The 27,180-nt window shown below is 40.7% G+C and overlaps 1 protein-coding gene across 1 annotated transcript in view; it reads right to left on the bottom strand.

Moving 5' to 3' along the window:
• Positions 1-26,157, bottom strand: part of znf804b (zinc finger protein 804B) — a gene marked incomplete at both ends in the record, with an annotated part of 141,164 nt that extends 115,007 nt beyond the window's left edge. Inside the window, 1 exon segment of the mRNA XM_084336694.1 lies at positions 25,957-26,157. Coding sequence (XP_084192820.1) covers positions 25,957-26,157 — 201 coding nt within the window.
• Between the last annotated feature and the right edge of the window lie 1,023 nt (positions 26,158-27,180).

Below are 27,180 nucleotides of genomic sequence, written 5' to 3'. Positions count from 1 at the left end.
TAAGGTGGTTTCATTGGCTTGCGTCCAGCATGGCATGCAGTATCTCATATAGGACAGGATCATAGCATTTAGGTACATTTTAGCAGCCTCAGTTGTTAAATAATTTCTAATATGGCAGAAATTCTGAATGTTTTTATTTTTGTATCCACTTTCTCCTCCATTTTTCTATTTCTCTCCCATCCCAATTTAGCCATGCCAATTCTCCCCTCCCCTGTCTTGATCATTGCTCGCATGTGCCCCCCACTGGCCGGTCGTAGGGAGGATAGAAGCCCATAACATGTCCCCTCCGATACATGTGGAGGCATCCAGTCACATCTTTTCACCTGCCAGCGCGGACTTTCATTGGCGAGGAGTAACGTGTAGGAGGCTCACACTGCCCCCACCATTTTCCTGTCTCTGCTGTGCAGGCGCCCTGACCGACCTGTAGGAGTCGCTGTTTACAACGTCCAGATTACCACCCATCGACTTCCCACCCGCTAACTCTGCCAATTGAGTTAGTATGACAGCCGGCCCAAGCCGGAGGCAACGCTGACAGCCGGATTCGATACAGGTGTCTCTTGCGTTGGTGACAAGCGCAATGTCCGCTGTGCCACCCAGCCGCGCGGAAATTCTGAATGTTAAACTTTAAAACATGAGCAATATTTTGTATGTCTTTTTTAAAGGTCAGTTTTGAGTCAAGAGTAACTCCTAAGTATTTAAATTCCTCAACAAATGTGATCACTCTCCCCTTTACAAAATATATCAGGGTAGATACTTTTCTTACTTTGTTTACTAAAATACATAGCCACTGTCTGTATTCAACATAAAGCGTGATTGATCGAGCCACTCCGCTACTCTGTCCATAGCATGGGATGATTTGGCAGCAACTTCAGCAGGGTTTTTCCATGGGTAAGGATAAGTATGACTGTGTCGTCAGCATACATCATGATATCCACTTCGTCACAGACCATAGGGAGGTCATTAATGTATATAGAGAACAGGAGGGGGCCGAGAATCGATCCTTGGGGCACCCCCATATTACAAGTTTATAATGGGTTAACCCTTTCATTACCACAATACAGAAGATTTTCCCTTTCACTACCACACTACAAAGGGTTAACTTTCATTACCACACTACAGAAGGTTAACCCTTTCACTACCACACTACAAAGGGTGGTTCACTACCACACTACAGATGGTTAACCCTTTCACTACCACACTACAGACGGTTAACCCTTTCACTACCACACTACAGAAAGTTAACCCTTTCACCGTCGGTTAACCGTCTGTAGTGTGGTAGTGAAAGGTTAACCTTCTCCAGTGTGGGTGTGAAAGGGTTAAAATACTTTTGTCCAAAAGTAGTCTCCGTGATGCTGCCAGGCTCGGAATGCAGCCAGACCTCAGGACCGCAGGGCTCGGTAAGTTGGCTAATGGCTGTGCATCGATTACAACTACGCTAGTATTTCATACCACTTTATGTCAGAAAGAAGAAACCCGAACCATCCCTTTAAGGTGAACGGCGGAGGCGGCAGCGTTCGGAACAGATGCTCATAGTTGTGCTGATCACGGCCTGCTACCCCCTTTTCTGCACCAGCTGCATACTTATACTGAACAATACCTTACAGCTCCCAGGACATTACGCTATATTGGTTTCCTGTTATGAGACAACAGACAGGTGCTTTGCATATATATACATCTTCTAACCACCCATCATGCAGACACCCAACTTTTCAGAGAGAAAGAGGTGACCGAGAGGGAGAGAGAGAGGGAGAGAGAGAGAGAGAGAGAGAGAGAGAGAGAGAGAGAGAGAGAGAGAGAGAGAGAGAGAGAGAGAGAGAGAGAGAGAGAGAGAGAGAGAGAGAGAGAGAGAGAGAGAGAGAGAGAGAGAGAGAGAGAGAGAGAGAGAGAGAGCGCCTCTGGGCTTTGTGGCAGAGGATGCCTGAAGACTTTTAGGGAAATTGATGAATACCCATGACATGACACACACACACCACACACACGCACGCACGCACGCACGCACGCACGCACGCACGCACACACTGCCCACATCTTCCTCATCGTTATGGGCTTTCCCCACCCGCCGTTTGCTTTTCCCTCTCCTGTTGCTCCCTCTATTCTCTTCTTCTCCTCTTTTCTCCTTTGTCTCCTCTCCTCTTCTAACCCCCTCAACCTCCCCTCCTCCCCCCCACCCTCTTCCTCTCCTCCTGTCCTATACGCTTGGGACATTTCATTTCATTCGATTCAATGTTGTTGTGACTAATGCTTCACTTCGGGGTAAGCCTACACTGTAAAAATTAACCAGCATTTCACAACATTTAACAGTATTATCTTACAGTAACATATTGTAATTAAGGCCTCCTGTAATATCCCAACAAATACATGTAAAAAAGACAGTATCTTTTGATTTCACATTATATTATTCTTATTTCACAATAAAATACCGCAATCAAAATCCTCTGTAATATCACATCAGATGTTGTAATCTCACAATAGCATATCAACATATCACATTATATTATTCTTATTTCACAATAAGATACCGCAATCAAAATCCTCTGTAATATCACATCAGATGTTGTAATCTCACAGTAGCATATGAATATTTCACATAATTTATTTATTATTTCACTTCCTCCAGAAGTATACTGGAGCTGGGGACTATACAGTTATGCATACCATTGTAAATTGACAGTTACTTTGCCAAATTATTTATAATAATTATTATTATTCAATTATTTTGTTGGCAAGTCTGAAAAGTAATGCAAAAGACTTGCCAACAAAATAATTGAAAAATAATAATTATTATATTATATAATTTGGCAAAATAACAGTCAATTTACAATGATAGACATGCATAACTCTATAGTCCCCAGCTCCAGTATACTTCTGGAGGAAGCTCATACAATAGTTTCATGTCAAGATACAATAGGATGACGTGATTAATCACGACAGGAAACCAAAGTGTGACCTTCAGGAAGTGTACTGGAGCTGGACTACAAAAATACATGTAGGCTATTGTAAATACACAATACATTGTTGTAATATATATACAACAAAATAATGTGATATCACAGTAATTTCTTACAATTTGATGTTGTGAAGTCACAATACATTGTTGTAATATATATACAACAAAATATTGTAATATCACAGTAATTTCTTACAATTTGATGTTGTGAAGTCACAATACATTGTTGTAATATATATACAACAAAATATTGTAATATCACAGTAATTTCTTACAATATGATGTTGTGAGGTCACAATACATTGCTGTAATATATATACAACAAAATAATGTGATATTACAGTAAATGTCTTACAATTTGATGTTGTGAAGTCACAATACATTGTTGTAATATATATACAACAAAATAATGTGATATCACAGTAATTTCTTACTGTAAGAAGTTGTGAAATTACAACAATGTATTGTACTACCATTACTGTGAAATTACAACACATTGCTGTGAAGCCATTCACAGTAAATTATTGTGAATCTTACTGTAAAAGTCATGCAACACATTGCCAGTAAGTATTGTAATATCACAGTAATTTCTTACAATATGATGTTGTGAAATTACAACAATGTATTGTACTACCATTACTGTGAAATTACAACACATTGCTGTGAAGCCATTCACAGTAAATTATTGTGAATCTTACTGTAAAAGTCATGCAAAATATTGCCTGTAAGCTATTGTAACTTTACGGTGAAACATTTTACAGTGTACAGTATATACCTCACAGCAAGGGAGGCCCCAAGGCACGCACGCACCGTGCGCGCGTGCGCGCGCGCGCACACACACACACACACACACACACACACACACACACACACACACACACACACACACACACACACACACACACACACACACACACACACACACACACACACACACACACACACACACACACACACACACACACACACACACACACACACACACACACACACACACACACACACACACATGAATGTGATAGCCAGAGCCTGGTCGCCGGTAGCTGGAGGCTGGATGCCAGTTGTGGACCACTGGCACCGACACCGGCAGCAGCACACGGCACATGTCAGCCCAGTGCTAAGCCACACGGCTGGCAGCTCCAATCTGCTAAACACCGGAATGCTGTTGCTCATGATAATTGCAGCGAGTTGTGCTCTGCCCGTAACGTCTGATGCATGGGAGGGGGGGGGGGGGGGGGGGGGGGTAATTGCGAAGTAATTGCAAAGATAAAATATTCGTGTCCAAGTCATGGGTGGTGTTGGTGGAGATAGGTCTTGTGTAACAGGCTGTATTGTTACTGACGCGTGACTGACCCACGTCCCACGCCTCCCATCCACTCTGATGCGTATACATGAGAGCGCACCAGAGAGCATGCGTCAGGCCACACTCAACATCATTATAGTAGCCTACTACATGCTGTCCTAAACCCCCTTCCTCGCTCACCACAAGGACAGACGGTACAGTAATACCCCCCCCCTAACCGCAGTAACTACACCAGCACTGGTAATGCACTTGTTAAATAGGTATTCATGAAGTAATAAAAAAAAAAATACATGACCAATGATTTGAGCTACAGTATGACAAAAAAAAGGAAAGAAATGCAGATACTGCCTTGTATTACCTTAAATTGTTGCATAGGACCTAGGTGATGCGAAGGCAAAGTGCAGAAATTGCTATTTGAATGCCTTTTCAATTTGAGGAAACCTGTTTCGATTAAGCTTCCATCATCCATCCAATCTTCCACTGTATTCCATTTGTATTTAATTTGTGTTTTATTTACAAATGCCTGCATGTTTTAAACGTAGGAATAGATTAGTAATTGAGTAAAATTAAAGCAACTCTAAAGTATTCTTTTGTTGCAATATCCACTTCATCAGGTTTGTTCTCCACTAACAAAGGTGATATTTTCTTTTGTTTTGTTTATCTTATATGTTATTTTATGGGGTTCGAGTTATCACCTGAGAGCTATGGGGGCCCCCTGAATACATTTTTTACTCTTTTTTTCCTGAAATTGTGGCCGTTTTCGAAGTCATATTTAGAGGAATATCTTATTGGGATTAGAGTCTAATACTAATGAAAACTAATGAAACTGGCCCCCGTAAATGTCCAAACCCCCCCTCCCACCCCCTCCTAATACAGTTTCAGTACAGTTACAGTTTCCTCCCCCTCGTATGTACTGTATTTTCTGTTAGGATCTCTGTTTAACAGTACTGTATATTTGCATATCTTGTATGTCACAAATGTAACAGTACTGTATATCTGTATGTCATAAATGTCATGATATATATCTGTATATCTGTATGTTGTGTATGTCATAAATGTCATTATGAATTGAAAATGGGGGACCCTGATGTAAACAAGACGAATTGTGTGTATTGAGCCGTACTGTATTGTGCCCATTCTGCAATCTGTTACAGTTTTCAATCACTCAATCAATCACACAACAGTCTAATCATTATTCAGTCTCATTCTTAACCATCAATATTTTTTCATTTTCTTACTCACCTCTGATATATAATGCCATATTTACTTATTTGCATTTTGCATCTGATAAAATACAACAATTTAATTTGAAAAAATTAGACAAAATGTATGAACTTGAATGAACATTTATTTGTCTCGGCACTTATAAATCAAAAACTAACTAAAAAAATCGAATGGAAAATAAATAGTTTTATGGCACTTAACAGCAGCATTTACCTCCATTTACCTCCTTGGCAAATAACCAGCTGTATTTAGTTTTCCAAAAGGTCCACTGACTCGGTCCCCAGCATTGTGGTGGTTGAGCAGCAGCGCAGTCCAGGTCTAGATAACATTAAGGAGCAGGGCTAACACTACTAGCAGTGTCAACTTCAGTAGCGCTGCTAGCTGCTGCGCTAACAGCGTTAGTCTTTGGCCTTTTCATAAAGACGAAGCTGTCCAGCCTAGATAACATTAAGGAGCAGGGCTAACACTACTAGCAGTGTCAACTTCAGTAGCGCTGCTAGCTGCTGCGCTAACAGCGTTAGTCTTTGGCCTTTTCATAAAGACGAAGCTGTCCAGCCTTGTACAGTCTTGTGGCGGATTAAGCATTTTTTTCAGCGGCACGTGGCGTACTGTTTACTTTTTACTTGAGTCGCAGTTGCAGGACATGAGGACCATGGGCAGCCTACTGTCTAACGTTACATCACGTTAAGCTTGCTGCTTCTTCTTCACCAAATGGGTTGGAGTAGCGTTAGACACGCTCATGGGCGACGCATAGTGGCTTGGAGGTGAAACGCAGCCTATCCCACAACATTAATTACTCTGTTATTTTAAAAACTGAAAAGAAAAATATTATCTATTAACAATTTATTTAGGTAACATAAATAATACTAAATCGTACACTGTAGCAAATTAAGGAGAGATGAGTGAGCTAGAGGTATAGTGTATATATATAGTATATCAGTTGCTTTGGTCACTTGCCCGTGTGCCACTAATAGTACCCTGGTGTTCTATTCATAGTCATGATGATTGCATGTCCTGCAACTACACTTACTGTGGTTTGCCTTGGCCCGGTACAATCTGAAAGCTTCAGGAGACCAAGGCAGAGTGCCGTAACTGCACTTACTGTGGTTTTGCCTTGGGTTTTGGTTGGATTTGTAATTTCTACACGATAAAACAGATATCCATACTGTAGGTTAAATGTCAGTCATAACTAAATTTTGACCATGTCACTGCGGTTAGCCTTTCTAGGACAGAATCGGTCAGTGAATTGACAACAAGGTGACCTTTGGGAAAGCCCATCAACGCATGCATTTCTTCTTTCGCAAGTTCCGTTTAATCTTCATGAACATGTTCTATTCTTGTTTTATTGAGTCAGTCTTCACATTTGCTTTTGTATGCCGGTACGGGTCACTTGCTCTCAAAAACAAAAATAAACCGCAGGGTCTTGTCACAGCATGGAGCGGAATAGCAGGCACGACCCAAAGCGACCTGTCTGCTGGGGATAAGGTCAGAACAGCCCAGTCAGCCCTGGATGATCCCAGCCACCCCCTGGCAAATGACTTTGTGTTGTTTCTGTCCCATCGCAGGTACAATCTACAAATAATAATAATAATAATACATCAGATTTATATAGCGCTTTTCCGAATGCTCAAAGACACTTACAAAACAAACAATACAATACAATACAGTTTTAGTAGAGAGAAAATTAAAAAAAAGTGAGAGAGGAAGGATGGGTTGAAAGCAAGGGTAAAAAGGTGGGTTTTGAGGGCTTTTTTGAATGATGAAAGAGTGTCTGCATGGTTGGGAAGGGCATTTCAGAGCGCGGGGGCAGCTGCAGCGAAGGCCCTGTCGCCCCAGGTCCAGAGCCAAGATTAAACTTAACCGGAGTAGGCCTAAGTGTAGTTGCAGGACATGCAATCATCATGGCATCACACTATGAATAGAACACCATGAGTACTATTAGTGGCTCACTGGCAGTTGACCATAACAGATTTCTCTAGACCCTATATAACACACTCAAAATGGCGTACACTGGTGGAGTATACAGACCCAACTTGGAAAATCAGCCTTTCATATAGTGCCCCTACTACATGAAACTCTCTTCAGCTCACGCTGAAGATAAAACTACCTATAACGCAGGGGAGGTTTAGAGTCTTACTTGCAGTCTGTAACTGTAACTTATTTATATTAGTGCACTTTATAAGTGATATGGTGTTCCTTTTAATGCACTTCATCTATGTATATGTCTACTATGTAAACAATTTATTTTATTGGATCACTATGTACATATTGTAAAAAATGTATGCATTGAAATGTCTGTAACATTGAAAATGAGGATGACCTCAATTGTCCTTTTCGAGAATAAATAACGGTTGAAATTTTATTTAATTGAATAGTCTCGAGAGCTCATTTGTCCCTACTGCCATTGCTCTTTTAAAATAAATCAATGTGATGTTGTCATTTGTACTCATAGTGTTTGTATTCAGTCATATTGACTCATTGTCCCTGCTGCCATTGCTGTATTTTAATTGTTTGTGTCTGATGGAGATGTGGTTACTACTGGCTGTAGGGGAGAACGGGGATGGTTGTCACACGGGTAGGTTGTCACATTCATTATATTTCACTACCAAAAGGAGCTTTCTCCCATATTTTGGTATGGAAATGTCCAGAATTGGGATCAGAGCTCACCTACATAGTCTTCTTTGGAGTAAGACAGCTGAACTTTAGGTGAGAGGACTTTTTGTGTTTTTCATGTGGAATTGTAAATATTCAGCTCCTCAGTATTTTTCTTCTAGGCATTTACACAATTGATTTATATGGAAACAATTGTTACCCTTAAAAAGTGTGAAGGGAAAGCTATAGTTTAGATTATTGTTGGCTAACTAACACCTTTTTAGATGGTTGTTAGCCTTGATACTAGCAAGACATTCCAGTTGGGGTTGGTCGTCACATTTTCTTTGGGGTTGGTTGTCACATGTGACAAGCACTGTCATGACAGTGCTTTTAATGAGCACAACATGGACCGTTTCTTCACCAACTTGGATGTGATGGATAAGCTGAGGACAGACCGAGCAGAGCCCAATGCACCCCAGCCCACCTACCAAACCTAGTACATCCCAGCCTAGACCACCTACCAAGCCTAGTACATCCCAGCCTAGACCATCTGCCAAGACTAGTACATCCCAGTGTACTCCACCCCAGCTGAAAAAGGCAGCCAGCAAGAAGAAGAAACAGAAAAGAAAGAGACAGGAGGAGTCTTCATCAGATGAAGATGATTGTTTTTGTTTGGTTTGTATGGAAACGTTCTCCAACAGCCGTTCAGTGGAGGTATGGGAGAAGTGTTGGATGTGCAACCAGTGGGCACACAAGCTCTGCTTAGTTGGAGTGCCCAGACCCTACATTTGCCATCACTGTAACTCAGTTAGTGAATGAGTGTAGCCTAGTTGTGTTGGCTATTATTGTTAGGCCTAATTATTTTGTTCTTATTTTGTTATATAGGATGGCCTAAAGATGTCTTTCCTATTTACGTTCATGTTAAGATGCATTAAGTTATGTATTTGTCAACTTGTCAATGCAATTCAACTTTAAAATTTAGTTCTTCCTTCTTGCCTTCTTTTCCCCATTAAAACACATAGTGACAACCAACCCCATAGTGTGTGACAACCATCCCTGTGATGGTGTTGGTTGTCACAATGTGTCAGAGTGTCTTTGATAGGTAATTTCCTCTTTGTTACAATACGTTGGAAAATGAGAGGGATACACATTTCAAGCCAACATCTTAAGCTTCAATTTAATGTAGGAATGACTATCGAAAGATGTTATGATGATGAGCAATTCACACTAGAGTAAAAGGTGTGACAACCATCCCGTTCTCCCCTACCATAAATTGCCCCCCCCCGGGGATAATAAAGAACTACCTTGAACATTGAACCTCAATAACCATCCATCTAAATCCTTGACCCCAACACTGACCTATTGACCAGTCACATACCCCCGGGTGGAAATCAGAGCCCAGAGAAGAGGTGAGAGGTCAGGGGTGAGGGATTTCTAGCTGAGGCAGCAGCATCATGACGGCCATTAGTGTGATTTTTTTAGCCTCATTTAGAACAGGATCGTATAGGATGGAGTTTACGCATTTTGGATGAATAATTCAATCTGATCATGATAGCAGCCACATGTGCTCAGCACTGCTCACTATAGTAGAGCCGTATTAACAGATGATTGGCTGTATTAAGGTGCATTATTTAAATGATTACAAGAGGCAAGCATATGCACATACAGTATGCACAAGCATTATGCACATCTTCTTGTACACAGATCTATCAGGGTCAAACTGGACAGTTTGATCTCAGGTTTCGCAAATGGAATACAGTCGATAGCTCAGTTTGCTATAATCCGTATGGAACCTATACTGCTCTGCAGAAGCTGTAACTAAATTATTTTTCTAAATTGGGTTATAAGTGAAATTGAACTTCTCAATATCTGTTTTATCTTCTGACAAAGTTTCAGAGTTGCTGTTTTAGAGAAAAAGGGTATACAGAATTGCAGTAACTACAAAATATCCTGTTGCTCCTTTTCTCCGTTGTCTCCTCTCTAGGGTTGGGCATCGTTTGGATTTGAACGATTCCGGTTCCGGTTCCGATTCTCCATTTCGATTCCTGTTCTAAACTATTCTCGAGTTTTTTTTTTTTTTTTTTAATCTTAAATTTTTTTCATACTATTCACATTGTCAGTTGACTTGATACAGTTTCATTTGGTTGCTGTACTGTAACTAGGGTATTAATTAACAAAGTAAAAAAGAAGAATCGAAATTAAGAATCGAAATGCAATGCAAATATGTTAGAACCGGAAGTTAGGAACCGGTTCTCGGTGCCCAACCCTACTCCTCTCCTCTTCTAATCTCCTCTAACTGCACATCCCCTCCTCGTATACCTACCTACTGCTTTCACTGTCTACAGCTGCCCTACACTGTAATAATAGTAATCACCATAATACTAGTCTACCCATAACAATGATAGCATGGTGGTGTAGTGGTTAACACTGTTGCCTCACAGCAAGAAGGTCCAGGGTTCGATTCCCGCTTGGGGACCAGGTTTCCATGATGCCAGGTACTCAGGTGGGGTATCTCCCAGGCCTTTCTGTGTGGAGTTTGCATGTTCTCCCCGTGCTCGCAAGGGTTCCCCCCCCGATAAGATAAACCCAATGGAAAAACATACACAACAGATCGCTAACGCTGTGGCGTCCTTGACGAAGACGGACAGGAGCACTTGGATTGGTCCCCGGGGTGCGGCTCACGTTGACGCCCTATCTGCTCCCGGCTGCCCATGGGGGGAAGGACAACGGGATGGGAAAAGTGCAGAGAGACATTTCATCTGCGACTCAGTGCATGTGTGTGTGTGTGTTCCTGTGGATCGCCCATCTTGCGTGTGTGTGTTAAACTGCATGACAAATAAAGACTTCTAGTCGAACAATTATTATTATTATGTACAATAGGGCTGTATATTCCGTATATATACATTTATATATTTATATTTACCACACACATATATATAGACTGAATATAACTGCATATAATCCTTATATTTACCTACTTACACCTGCATATAACCCATACAACTCTGTCATACCTGCATATAATCATTTTTAGATATAATAGATGACCAGGCACAGATAATAGGGTCTTGTTAACAAGCTTCACATTTTTATATGAAAGTACAGGTTCTTACCTACAAAATAAGCCATCACTTGTACAAATCGGGCGGATATTTTTCAATCTACAGTATGTCTTATTAACAAAGAAGATAACATAACACAATAGCCCGTTTGGAGCTGCAGAGGCTGTTCTCTTAAGATGCATGCAGAACTACAAATACCCACTGGCCTTTGCCACCTAACCCCTCCCCCACCTAACACATTTTGCAGGTGAGAGGCATTCACTGGTAGGGGGTAGGTACGCGAAAGTTACCATAGCTCAGCGTATGTACAGTACGCTGTCTCTACATGTTCGGGAGGCTCAGGTGCATAAAAAGCTGATTATAATCATGTCTCTACTACAACCACAGCCTGAGCTGTGAGTGAATTACGTGAAGCGGAGCATTATGGCAGGAGACTTATTTTATGAAAAAGAGTGAGGCGCGGGGGCGGAAGTGGCACATTTTCGAAGTAAAATACCCGATAGACTAATGAAAATAAAATAAATTTCTTTTTAAACAACTGTATTATTTCTTTGCGGTTGTATAAAAAGTTGAATATCAGCAATTGACCAAGTTTGCATCTTAACCTCTTAACAGTCCTGCAAATTTAGCATAAAATGCCTATCGAATGCATACCCAAAGTAAATTGAACCCTATTCTTGAACCATTTGTAGCACGTGCATAAAGGCTAATGCTTATCTCAAAATGCAAATAAACAATTTTCTCACACTGAACAATCAGGCATTCCAGTGTCTCAAAATGTTTCCCTTGTAGATTGGATTGAGGTTACTATTTTATTTGTATTCTATATATTTTCTTTTATATAAATCCCTAACCTAAATAATCATAAATTATTATAACCATTATTTTACAGACAGTGTTTCCTGTTTGACCTCCATGCATTTCATTCCAAAAAGAGAAGCCATATGGCTATATGGCTTATAATTATTCTATCAATTGGGATAGCTCTGAAATATAGGAAGCTAGAAAGGTGTGCTCAGTAGAGCATACATCTCCACCAGGCAGCACGCCAGACACACAGACAGACAAACACACCGTATAGTTATTAGCATTAGCATGCTAACGCTAAAAACACACTGACCGACAGACACACTGACACTCTTCAATTATACAGTAGTTATTAGCGTTAGCAGGCTAACACTAGAGGGTAATAGGACACATAGGAAGGGTGATAGATAATTAATTAACATTTTAAAGAGGAGAAAATTACTGTATGGCGACTATCCAAACATTTATGGAGTCACCGAGAGACTAAACCGGGGAAATAATTCTACCTGCCAGACGCGCCGACTTCCCCGTTTCACCCCCTCATTTCAATACCTGAAACCCGCCGGTGAACAGCTGACTTTTACTCATACTACAACACCACGTGACCCCTTAGTGAATGACGTGACCATAACAACCCGAGTTGTCTATACCTGTCACCAACAATTACAAATGCTTGACAAATGAAATAATTAATTGGAAAAAGTAGCAGTACTTCCTGAGTAGTAGATCTTTTAATTGACATTTAATTTATGAAAAATATATGGATCAAAGTTAATTATGCTGTGGATGCTGTCATCTACCTGCTGAACCGAGCCTACACTCTCCTAGACAAGCCGGGGAGCACTGTGAGAGTCATGTTTTTTTTACTTCTCCAGTGCTTTTGATACCATAAGGCAGGGGTCTTCAATTAAGTTTGGCCGAGGGCCACATTTTTTCCAAGCCATTGTATGGGGGGCCGGAAACAAAAACAATGGCTAATTTAATATATTGATAGTGAAAAGATTTTAACTCTGTGACTAACCACCTTATAACTAAGACATACATTTGTGGCAGAGGCAGAGAATGGACAAAATAAACTAGCTGCATAGGTGGCATAATAAACTGTAAACGACATACACATTTGCACTGAACATTATACCTTTGCCTTTTTGCCATTTTATTATAAAACCAGAGACAAGCGCCTCTCTCTTATCGGTCTATCTTACATTACGCACAACCAGCCCGTCTATCTGACAGCCCTTTCTGTGGAGCGCACTGGACTATTGAGAAACAATAGGAATCTTCCATTGGTTCTCCCAGTCCACATGACCATTTCTAGCATTTCCATTGGCTATAGTGACAGACATAGATATATGATAAATGGATAGATACAGCGGATTAGATGCAGTCCAGAGAAAACAACCAATCTAGATATTTCAAGATTCTATGCTTTACATTCTCTGAGAGATGCACACAATTTTTAGATGACAATCGATACAATAAAGCAAGTCTTTATCATAAACAAATCCAAAGATATTTAATGTTTTACAAAACATGTCTAGTGTTGCGCCCGGCTTTAGAGGGTTAAAAGCCTAATTGTATTTTTTATTTAGTTAATAAATGTCTTGTTGTAATTCCTTATATACCTAATGTAGCGCATCTTCTTGAAGCAGATTCAGCTTTTTTTGCTCTGATTTGACTTCAGTTTAATTGCATTGTTACTGTTCACATGTGTGGTGCCATCAGTCATATAAGTAAAGATAAAGTTTGAATGACTTACTGAACTGGGCCCCGTTCCCCGTACCTGGAAAACTGAGTTAGCCGGATAACTTTCGGGTAATTCTGACTTAAGCCGGACTTTCCGATTCCCCGTACCTGGATTTTCCAAATCACCATGACAACAGATCCAAAAGTTTGAGCCTGGTCGCCCCCGCAAAAAAGTGACAGCCCGTTTCCTGAAATTATTCCCACAGTCTACGATCTGCATTATACCATTCTGAATTACGTTTTTGTGCTCCATTCTTCCAGAGGGGGCTTTTGAAATGTAAAATAGACCCAAAATGCTGATACTAAATTCACTTTGTCCTAAATAATGCACGTTATATATACCGTGGCGCTCGCTCGGTGCGATGTACACATTATGACGTGGTTATTTTAATTGTAACTGGGATTAAGATGTCTGATGAGATGCGCTGTTTGACGGATTTGAGAAATTGAATGAGCCGTTGACGTCACATTAATGAATGAGGATAAAGAAATAAAACTTAATTCAAAATAAAGAATATTCTAAACACGGGTCTCTCGTTCATTAATGTATAAACAATGAATTTATCCCATCTGGCACAGTGGCGCAGCGGTAGTGCTCAAGCCTGCCAACCCAGTGACCGGTGTTTGAAACCCCGTGTTTCCAATATAATTTTTTTTAATATAATATTAATGATTATACGCCAAAGTAGCCTGGTTTTAAGTTAAAATATTATAAATCTACATGCATTGAGGATGTCATTCTTTATATAGCTCTCAACGTGCACCAAATTGAATTATTCCTATATTGCAAAAAGAAGGAAAAGACTAGGGTTTCGAACCCCGGTCGTCTGCGTGAAAGTCAAAAGAACAACCCGTTAGACCACAGTGGAGATAAGTTAAAGATCGACTATACATCAATCAATGGGTAAGAGAGCCGTATCGTAATTCTGTATAACACTTTAACTAATTATTTTCGCTAGCAAGATCTCATTTGATTATTCAATCCAGCAGGCAAGTTTAAAGAAATATAATCTGATTGATTGAGGTAATGAGGGACTTAAAATTAGCCTATAGATAACGCATTTAACTTGTCGGCGAGGCGATTGAGCCGTATTGCAATCTGTCAATAAAGTTTTAAATCAATTAATCAATCAATGCCGTTAGAGAATCAGGATCTCTGCCATCGATACGTGCTGGCTTTTCACCTGAAGCGGCCACGCGCACTTTGCCTGGGTCTCAAGTCTGAATCGAGTTAACGAGACTGAATCCACCTTCGAGGAACAGGAAAATCCCGGCTTCAAACATCGGGTTAACTGAATCTGGATAATGACATCTTGATCGACTTAGTTGAACCAGGTACGAGAAACAGGGCCCTGGTGTTTTAATTTCACACCACACTGCTTGTTTGTTATTTCAGCACCAGGCGCTGTCCACCGACTTTTTTCATGTTGAGCAAGCGCTACATTGTACCTCGCTGCCTACCTGTTATTCACTCTCAACATGGATAAAACAAAGTATAATAAGCATTCTTTAGGTGGTGGTAGTTTCTCTATTTGGACGTTATAGCTAACATATAGCCTAGCCTAGTTGGTAAAAAAAAAAGAAAAAAAAAACACACTCTGAGGGCCCAGATATTATTGCTGGCGGGCCAATTTCGGCCCGCGGGCCGCCTATTACCGACCCCTGCCATAAGGCCTGGGCTGCTGGGTGAGAAGTTGGAGGCGATGCAGGTACAGCCCCCCTGGTGTCCTGGGTTGTTGACTATCTGACGGGCAGACCACAGTACATGCGCCTACGGAGGTGTGTGTCAGACAGACTGGTCAGCAACACCGGGGCCCCGCAGGGGACAGTCCTCTCTCCCTTCCTCTTCACCGTCTACATACCAACGACTTCCACTATCGGTCAGAGTCCTGCCACCTTCAGAAGTGTTCTGCGATAGTGGGATGTATAAAGGACGGTGACGAGAGGGAATACCGGGAACTGATAGTGGACTTCGTCACATAGTGCGATAAAAACCACCTGCACCTAAATGTGGCGAAGACCAGGGAACTGGTGGTGGAGCTGGGGAGGAGGAGAAGTGCACCTGTGACCCCCGTTTCCATCAGGGGAGTCGATGTGGACATGGCTGAGGAGTACAAATACCTCGGTGTGCACATCGACAACAAACTGTAGGGGTCAAAACATGCAGAGGCACTGTACAAGAAGGGCCAGAGCCGACTCTACTTCCTCAGAAGGCTGAGATCCTTCAATGTCTGTACAAGGATGTTGAGGATGTTATATGAGTCGGTGGTGGCGGGCGCCTTCTTGTACGCTGTGACCTGCTGGGGCAGCGGACTGAGAGCTGGGGACACACACAGGCTGGATAAGCTGGTCAGGAAGGCCAGTAGCGTGGTTGGGGTGGAGCTGGACTCCCTAGTGAGGGTGGCGGAGAGGAGGAGCCTTGCTAAGCTCCATGCCATCAGGGAAAACCCCTCCCACCCACTATACACAGACTTGGCTGACAGGAGGAGCATGTTCAGTGCTAGGCTCACACTACCTAAATGCAGCACTGAACGGCACAGGAAGTCCTTCATTCCAACAGCCATCAGACTATACAATGCATCACTGTGCCTCACTGCATCACTGAGCACAGAGTGACAGTTACCATCTTCCTGGACTCTTACTTTTGAAACAGCACTGTGCAATATTACACCTACTGTAGAGCTCAGTATATTTTTACTGTTTTTACTGTATTTATTTACTGTATATTTTATTCCATTTTTATTCTATTTTATTTTTTATTTAGGCAATTTGATTTGTTTTGTTATTCTTATTTGTGACCTGTTCTGTCTAAATGTTTAATGTTGAGCGATTTGCAGTGTCAAATTTCCCTCGGGATAATAAAAGTATTTCTATTCTATTAACCCAGCAAAAACACAACTCCTTTCTACTTCGCGTTGCAAATAATCACATCAATGTTCCTATTCCACACATTCCTATCAGTGACTTGTGTGTGCTTGCTTTCCCTTGCAAATCTTCTCAAAATGGGGATGTTGTTTTGAGATTGGCATGCACTCTCAATTAATTCTCAATGTCCAGCGTTGATCTGTCTTTCTGTTGATGGAGGTAACAGCAGAAAAGGCAGCAGTATGCCCACATCTCTCTGACCAATGAGAGTCCTTCTCCACTCCAGTCCAAAACCCAGCCAAGGTATTGGGTGTAAACTATAGTCTTGTGATCGACTCTCAAGTTATTTTGATGTAATGTTCCTTTCCTCAGTGCCGAACCTGGCAGGTGGTGGAATAAATGGATCTCTGATTTGGAGAAGTATTTCTGGAAGTGTTTTCAGGCCTGAGATGTGATCTGTCACACCAGGAATCACTGTGTTCAGCAGCTCAGTGGTCTCAATGAATGCCTTCCGATGCTCAAATGAGTCTATATCCCCCACATGTCCAGTGTGAATGATTGTATCCTGTCAGCCAGATGTGGAAGGTGTGTGTTGTTGCCCTGCGACTGCAGATTTGATTCATTGAGCTTCTCAAACACGTCACCTAGGTCTTCATCATTACACTTGCTGGCAAGTTAGTTCCTACGGAAGCGTATTGCTGCCACACCAGAAAAAAAAGAATATTCGTATCACGGTATAACATAAAGGTTTCACGTTATAATGTGATAACTTCTTGTTTTAACATAAAATGTTTCACGTTATAATGTGATAACTTCTTGTTATAACATAAAGGTTTCACGTTATAACATAAAGGTTTCACATTGCTGCCACACCAGAAACAAAAAAAAAATATCCGTATCACGTTATATCATAAAGGTTTCACGTTATAACAAAGGTTTTAACATAAATGTGAAACCTTTATGTTATAACGTGAAACCTTTATGTTATAACGTGAAACCTTTATGTAATAACGTGAAACCTTTATGTTATAACGTGATACAGATTTTTTTGTCTGTTTCTGGTGTGGCAGCAATACGCTTCCGTAAGTTCCCTTCCTTCCTCCGAGAAGATTCTTATTTCATCTTTCAGCGCTAGCACCCTGGACAAGAGCCATTAGGACTTGCTGTGAAGCAGCACAGCAGTGTACTCGGAGCCAATCTCCTTGCACAACGTGGGGAAAAGGCGAGCCTTCAGTGGTCTTGATTTGATGTGATTGACGGCGTTGATCACATCAGACAAAACACCATTAAACTCTGGGCTTAACTGCTGTGACATGAGTGCCTCTCTCTGAATTATTCATTCGAAGCAATGCGTTTGATGAGGACCTGTAGCCCTCCCTGTTGTTTCCCTGCCATCGCCTGGGCAGATCCCCACACAGTTCTTCCATTTCAGATCGGTGATACAAAATAGCAAATCCTCGCTCAAATCCTCTGCAGCAATGTATCTAATGCTATTAACAGACAGTCCTCGTTACTGTCGGTGGCCTCATTCACCTGAAGTGCAAACATTTCTCTTAATTTTTTTCGACAAGCTGCTATTTCATGTAATTTGAGGTGTTATTGATACATCAAACAACAACAGTGCTGTTTGACAGGGGGGTAGCTTTGAATGTTCAGGGCACTTGCAAATCGATAGCAGCAGGGAGTATGAGTGGTTTCTTACACTTGGCGATTCAATATGCTCACATAACAAGGGGCTTGTCCACATAACTGGGGTGTGTGGTCTCCGAGTGACATTTAAACTATGTTAGGAAGCATAGGAAGGGTGTTAGGAAGCATAGGAAGGGTGATAGGAAGCATAGGAAGGATGTTAGGAAGCATAGGAAGGGTGATAGGAAGCATAGGAAGGATGTTAGGAAGCATAGGAAGGATGTTAGGAAGCATAGGAAGGATGTTAGGAAGCATAGGAAGGATGTTAGGAAGCATAGGAAGGATGTTAGGAAGCATAGGAAGGATGTTAGGAAGCATAGGAAGGGTGTTAAGAGTAAAGGTAAAATGTCCTCAGTTGTGCTATTATGTGTGCTAAGAAGAAGAAATTAAGAAACGCAGATGGCGCTGGATAGGCCACACCCTGCGAAAGCCCGCAAGTACCATCACCAGACAAGCCCTAACATGGAACCCGCAGGGCAAGCGGAAAAGGGGCCGCCCGAGAAACACCTGGCGCAGAGACCTGGAGGCAGACACCAAGACCATGAAGATGACCTGGAACCAACTGGAGAGAACAGCTCAAGACAGAGATGCTTGGAGATCACTTGTTGACGGCCTATGCCCCAGAAGGGGTAGCAGGCGTAAGTAAGTAAGTACCTCTCGGCCTGCCGAAGCTTTTCCTAAATCACTTCCATCATCGAAAACGAGGGGAAAAGGTCGGCTCGCAACCCTGAAAATTCCGTGTGATTTTAAAAACGCTGTATTAAGTGAGCCTATTATGGGCTCCATGCAAGCTTTCTACCGTGGGTACATCTGGGCGTCCCGCAACTTTTACTCATTCACATGTAGCCCCGAAAATGCTTAGAAAAGGAAAGCCGAAAGCGTGGAATAAACTCGCCGAAACGGAAAAGTGTCCCACGGGCGCGCCATGATTCCGATCCGCGTGAAAATATTCACGACCATAGGGGAGATCGTGGTACACCTTTTTGCAACCGAATATGTGTCTCGAATTTGCGCCCACGCGGAGCAAAAAAGCAATATCTTCTCACTTTATTATTGATTTAGGGGAGTGGGCGGGGCCTCATGGTCTGACCTGCGGGGGGGCCCCGACATATTGCGCAACGCCACTGCTGTTGATTGCAGGAGGAGTTGGGTGGCTTATTTTTTCAGGAAGGGGCGGATCCTTCTCATATTGCTCAGGAAGGTTCTGGTTGCAGGTTCTGGTTGTTGAGGCAGGTTCTGGTTGTTGAAGCAATGTGAGCAGAGAAGTCCAGCCGGTCATCAAGTACCACAACTAGGTTCTTGGTGGTCGGGGACGGAGCCACATCTACTGTACATTCTCCATGGTGACTGAAGGGCCAATCCCAATTCCCTTGCCTTGGTCCTACCCCGAGTATTCGAGTGCCCTTGACTGGGTAGTGGCACTTCTGAACCGAGCTACAAGGGGAAGGGGTTGAAATCTTTATCTAGGAAATGGGACACCCGTCGTTAGGCCTAACACAAAAAATTGTTTGGTTCCGGTTGCCGACCGACCCTGCTGATTTATGTGCGACCCAAATATATTTTATGAGCTTATAAAAAAATATATATATAATAATTGTTATTGTTATTATTTTTTTTTTTTAAATAAAGTTTAATACAATCTTAGTAAAAAAGTGCAGTCCATGTCAAGAATGAGAATATATAAAAGCAAGTATTTCACAATATTTGCACAGCTCTCTGATGTCGGGATATTTAGTGAGTAGTATTTAGGGGTGGGATTTTTAATACTACTGCCTTTGTACATTCTACTTTTGTAGTACAGTGTCTTTGTATTTTAACCTTTAGTACATGTACATTCCGTATAAAAGCTATAATATATGGATATTAAACATGCTGGCAGAGTACATGCATCCATGTTGTTGTGAAAAACTTAATAAAATAAAAAAAATGTACTATCCATAGTCACCGTAATTTTTAAATGTATTACCTAACTACCAGTGGAGGTTATTGCATGACAACTAGTGAGGCAGTACTTCACTAGTAATATACAGACAAAAATATATATATTATTATTAATATACATATATATATATATTTTTTTTTATTATTATTATAATTTTTTTTTATTAGAAATGTTTTCCTCTGTGAACAATGCCAGTGAATTTGAACAAAAACAATGGCAGTGAATTTTTTTTCTCCAAAATGTCCAAGTGACAGCTCTGAGCTCTCTGACCTGACTACAGTAATGGCCAGCTGTCAATCACTTACTGCTAAAATAGTTGCACGGGTTGGGCTTAAGAATATAATTATCCAATCAAAATAGGCTATTTGAGTTTAAAAAAGTGCGTAGTGAGGTGGAGCGCACGAGATTGATTGGCATTCACGCCGTGCCACACAAACTTAAGATCCCATCAGAGACGCACAGCGATATCGACCAGAACTCGGCCCGTCGGCAAACTGCCTGAGACTTTCTTTTCTTTTTTTCATCTTTTTCTTTTTTTTATAGATTGAATGAATTTGAGTTTTAAGAACATGTTTATTATAAAAGCGAACAGTTTTAGTATCTATAAAGGTAAGATTACTTTGTGTAAAGTCATCCTGTTTAGAGACTTTGTCTCATGGCTCAGCTGTCCTCGCGGGGGAGGATGTGAATGAATGAATGCAGGCAGCCAGGCAGGCTCGTTCTGCTTTGTTTACAAAATCAGCTGTTAGTAGCCATTAGCCATTAGCTGCTAAACTAGCGTTAGAGTCGAGGAAAAGCAATTGATGCTTTGGATCTAATGAACAAGGGCCTATTGGACTTTGTTACACAGCTGTTCTCAAGTGGATTTCGTGGAGGGGATATGTCATGCGTTTATAGGTAAGTGCAAAATAAGTCTCTCCTCTCGATCTAACATTAGCTAGCCGCACAACCGGTAGCTAATGTGACTGTCTATGAAGTATACACTTGATAACTGGTGATGTACTGCTCTCACTCTCGCAACTGTGTGTATGTGTCCCGCATTTCACTGTATGCCCTGGTATGTATGTTACAAATAAACCTCTTGATTCTTGAGTTAGTTACTGTAGAGCAGACATCATCTATATCAGCTGGTTGTACTAGTAGAGCTTTGGTTGAGAGAGATACAGTGCTGTGTAACAAGGAGGGATATGAGGACTGTGTGTAACTAGGAGAGATATGAGGACTGTGTGTGTGTAACTAGGAGAGATATGTGGACTGTGTGTAACTAGGAGGGATATGAGGACTGTGTGTGTGTAACTAGGAGGGATATGAGGACTGTGTGTAACTAGGAGGGATATGAGGACTGTGTAACTAGGAGGGATATGAGGATTGTGTGTGCGTGTCACTAGGAGGGATATGAGGATTGTGTGTGTGTGTAACTAGGAGGGATATGAGGACTGTGTGCAGGGGCGGACCTAGCACATTTGGCGCCCTAGGCAAGGTTCACCACTGCGCCCCCCCCCCCCCCCCCCCCCAAAATCAAAACATCGCCGCGCGACCAACCGGTTAACCCTTTTCACTGCGACAATACACAGAAGGTTAACCCTTTCACAACCGTCGGTTGTGTGATAGTGCAAGGGTTAACAGTTATACAGTAAAGTACTGCACCTTTATTTTTTACAAGCAAGAACAAGAGCTAAGAATAAATGTAAAGTGCACACTAAAGAATTAAAACAAATAAACAACTTAGCTAACACACAATAATAATAATAACAATAACAAACAATAAAATAATGTGCAAATTTGCTTTCAAAGAAAATTAAGAAGAAATGTAAAGTGCACACTAAAGAATTAAAACAAACAACTTAGCTAACAATCAATAATAATAATAATAATAATAATAATAATAATAATAATAATAATAATAATAATAATAATAATAATAACAATAACAAACAATAAAATAACGTGCACATTTGCTTTAAAAGAAAATTATGTATTGTAAAATATGTTACACATATATAATCAAAATATAATATGCTAAATAAACAAACAAATAAATAAAAATTACAAATTCACTTTGTCTAAAGAACTATTTACATTCCACTCCCTACAGTATCATCACACTTCAAGGTTAGCCTGTAGCTCCTACTGGTTTCCATTTACAGTGCAATCCTTCTGGCCTTCCTCGCTGCAAAGTCATCAATCACATCAAATTTTCCAACTCCTGAGCCAGCTCCTTCCCATCCAAATCAGATTGCCCTCCATGGTTTAAGGTGTGTACTGCTTGCTTCATCAGCTCTTGGTGTGGCAGGTCTTGGAAGTTGTACGAAATTGCATACCTTTCACCTTGGCACGTTTCTCGTCTTCTTCTTTTCTTCTCTTTTTATACTGGATGGCCGGATGGCTTTTGCCTCTTCATAGTTCTCTAACGTTAGTCTTTCTTTCCTCAACGCTCAATTCTATAAACACTTGACCGATACCCATCAATGCACAGCGCTCTAGCATGTTCTGACTGTGAACACCTAAAGCTGAGGCTCAGACCGACCGACCGTTTTAGATTTTTGGCTCATTTTACCTTATGTTAGAATTTCTTTTATGTAAAAATAATGGTTGCAGATATAGAGGGGGGCGCCAAAACTGCACAGAGCAAAAAGAATTACAAAAAAATTTAAATAATAATAATACTTTTTTATTTTTTTATTTTGGAGCCCCCCTCTGCCCTAGGCAACCACCTATATCGCCTGTAGGAAGCTCCGCCCCTGATTGTGTGTATGTGTAACTAGGAGGGATATGAGGACTGTGTAACTAGGAGGGATATGAGGATTGTGTGTGTGTGTGTAAGGGATATGAGGACTGTGTGTAAGTTAGTGCTCTCACCAGTATCTCACTATGATTATAGTTAGTGCTCTCATCACTATATAACTATGGAAAATTAAAATGCAGACATCTGGCACAAACCGCTGTGCGGGGACACAGATGTGTTTGAAACAGTGAGGATGAGAAATGGTCTGATCTTGCTGTAAACAAATAGTTTTTGACTAAGCTATTGTTGTGATGTGTGTAAGTGAGGTGTGTGTCAAGAGTTACTCCAAGGTATTTATTACTAGTGCCTGTTGTCCTTAACTGTAGTGTCTGTCTGCTGTCTTCATAACCACACTGTGTGTCTGTACTTCTTTATTATCTCCCGTCCTCCCCAATTTTTGAACTCACCAGCCACTACTGACACACACATTGGGGGATGTTTTATAAACATATAATAATCTAAAATACTTATATAGTGTTGTATGTATCAGTTCATTTGTTTGTTGAAACGTAAGCTCCCTCATGCTTGGAACTTGTTTTTAACATATTAGAGGTGGGAATAAACAGAGGCCCCGCGACACATATTATCATGTTACATATTAAGTAACATTACGATAGTATTGGGATTTTGCAATATATTGCGATATCGTGATTTATTACCTTTTTTAAACTGCAAATGATGTCAGACAAGGGAAAATTAAAAGAATTCAAGTAATAGAGCATGGACAACAATACAGAAATACAGCTTATGGATAGTAATTGCACTCTTCAGTTACACATTTTGGTACCTGGTAGCGCAGCCATCTAGTTTAGCGAACACAGCTGGTGGTGAGTGATAGAAGATTACACAGACAGGCACATGCTTTGTAAATAAAAATATACCAACGCTGCCATCTCCTTCGGCTTAATGAACACCACAAGGCCAAAGTCTAAAGTACACAGTGATGAGTTGGATATAAAACGTAGAGAACTTCTGTCTAGACAGAGAAGTGTCGAGGAGGCAGGATGCATGTCAATAATAAAGAAAAGAAAAGAAAGAACGTCATCCACAATTGAGTCCCCTCCTGAGGTATGGATGCCAACATCATCTGAGATCTGGGAGCGAGCTCTGGAGAAGAACATGGATTCGGTGTTCTTAGAACCAACTTTAGACTATTAGACGGTGGGCCGAAGGTCTCTAGAGGCTTCCGTTAATGAAATGATTGATCTGGTTTTACAGAGTATAGTTATTGTAATATGAACTACATAATATACTATAATAACACATTTCCGTTTGTTGGCAACGGTTTTTGGGTCATATCTTTATGAAAATTAATGTGTTGATAAGATAAAAACTACCTACGTTTGTGAAAAGGGGCGTTGCTGCGGAACCAATCAAAACGCGTTACAACGTCAGGTGACTTGATTTCTCCCAATGACATTCTTCAAGCCCTGGAACCAGGAAGTAAATATTGCTACTCGTCTGTTGACAAGACTGGATAGCTCTGCATTCGGTAAGCTCTCAATTCATTACTATTACTATTGAAATGCATTTTTACTTAACTTTACAGCATTATTCAAACGTGATAGGAAGTTATGAGTCATCAGCAGTTTATATGCAGTCCGTTTTGACGTCCGATTACACATTGGAAAATGTTGTAGCCAGCTCACAAAGACTAACGTTACGTTAGCATTTTAACTTTCTCAGATAGCAATCTAACATTACGTTAGTGTAAATCAAACAACTCTAACCCAATACTAATAATAGTAACTTGTTTCACATTCTTGCTGTGTGTTACACTATGGTAATAGCGGTCTGTGTTGTTGCCTGTGACGTTAGAAATTCGACGTTGTCACAACCGTTACATATGTACAAAATATACTGTCTCATAAATATACTCTTCCAATATAACAATTAACAATAGTTTGATATTGGATGGTCCCTGTGCTGTTGTTTACTGTCTATCTGTATGTCATGTATGTAATATGTTATGATGAATTGAAAATAGGGGACCCTGATGTAAACAAGATGAAAGTCTTTCTCTGGTCTGCATCCCATTAACAATTGTGTGTATTGAGCTGTACTGTACTGTACCCATTCTGCAATCTGTTAATAACGTTTTCAATCAATCAATCAATCAATCAACATTTATAACACAATAACAAGTGTGAAAATAACATGTTATTCTCAGTAGATAGTAAATTATAACACTACCTCATGCATACTGCACCTTATGTGACACTGTGAATAATGTGAATATTCCTCAGCTAGTCAGATAGTAAATTATATTGACCATATTGATCAAATTGTTTACACTGCCTGTGTTGTTTTTTACTACCTGTATACTGTGTTGTTTTACTACCTGTACCCCCCCCCCTCCCCCCCATGCTGCTATGATGCCTGAATTTCCCCAAGGGGATCAATAAAGGAATATCTTATCTTATTTATTTTAACAGTAACATGTATTACAAAAACATATTCCCTGTTGTCCCAAATTACTGCTCCTTAATGATGATGATTCTTTAGCTTTAAGTATTGTTCAGAGATGATTTTGGCTGGCAGGAAGTACTGCTGAAAAAAAAATTGGCGCTTTGATGGCAAGCTCCACATTCTCTGCCCTTTAATCACTGGAAACAGTTATTAGCTGATGTTGTAACAATGGAGCTTTCTACAGCTAGATTAAATGGTGCAAACTATCAAACAATAGATAGCTGGAACCAACAATGTGCATTGTATGCCTGTACCTGTGCCTATCTTCCAAAAAAGAAATAAAATATATGAAAAAAAGAAGAAAAAAACAGTGAAAATCTCTGGACTGCTGATCACCACATGGGAACTGTATTGAGAGGCATGAGCACAGTGAAGCAATAGTCGGGTGTCTGCTTCCTCCTGTATTGAGAACAGTGTTTGTAGTGGTAACACCTCCACCCCTGTGCCATCAGGGACTTCAACTGTGGCGGGTGGATTTACTGATCCCTCGAGAAAGTGCATTAACTTGGCTTTATCAGTTTTCACCATAGAGCCATCCATGTTCGCTATGGCTGCAGGGAAGGGTCCCAGACTGTAGACTAACATTTCCCCGATCTCAATCTTCCTGACTGTTCCCACCACTATAAGCCTGGCGAAGAGGTCTCGGCCTGCTTTCAGGGCCATCTCCTTGCCTCTCACCTTGGTAACACTTGATGTTGCTGTGTCCTTGAAGGTTTTGAGTTTCATCTTTTTTACAGGAGCATGGAAGTCCACCTCATCTGTTAGGAGACGTTGTTTAAAGAAATCGCCAAATGCCTTCTCACTGTACTAGTTACACATTACACACATACAAATGACAATAACACTATGTAACAACCATCAAATGCACTCACAGCACACACATCCACACGCACACACTCACTTTAAACAAACAACTCACTGCAGCACCCACTTTAGAACACCTAAACACACTTTATATTTATTGGCAAAGAATTTGCACTACAACCCATACCTCATTACACCTTACTGTAAATTGTACCTCATCCCATTTCTGCATTGTACTGTATAGTATATTGTATTGTAACTCAGTTACTTTTCTACTCTGCATTGTACATTGTATGTATATATTGAACACTTGTCTACGTACTTGACTTCTATTTTATACTTATCTATTTTTATCTAGCACAATCTCTGGAGCAAAACAGAAAGAAGCATTTTATATAAAAGTATTCTGTACTTCTGTATGACAACTAATAAAGAAACTTGAACATCAAAAAAATCAACATTCTGTTCTCTATGCCAGGCTAGATCTGACCTTGACTCATGTTACAGGATTAATACACACTTTATACACAAATTGCATATAGCATTCTCTTTGGTAGCATTCATTCTGTGTTTATTGTGTCATACTGGGGAATAATATTAATATTATTATGTCCTATTGGGGACATAATTTTAAATTCTGAGCAATTCAATCGTTTTTTTTATAGACGTCTGACATTGATTGAAAACGGTTAACAGATTGCAGAATGGGTACAATACAGTACAGCTCAATACACACAATTGTTAAGGGGATGCAGACCAGAGAGAGACCAACAAAGTGAGGTATGTAATACATTTCGAATCAAATTGTGGTCGGTTAGATCTAACGTTAATATCACGTTATCCATCTAATGGATAGCAAGCTCACCTGACGTCGGTATGGCTTGCGAAATACAATCTTATAGTAAGAAACAAAACACAAGTTGAACATAGTTTTGAACGTTTTAT

The sequence above is a fragment of the Notolepis coatsorum genome (assembly GCF_963971535.1).
Source record: "Notolepis coatsorum genome assembly, chromosome: 19".
NCBI lineage: Eukaryota > Metazoa > Chordata > Actinopteri > Aulopiformes > Paralepididae > Notolepis > Notolepis coatsorum.
Note: the sequence above shows the minus strand (reverse complement) of the source record. Positions and strands in the feature narration are given on the sequence as shown.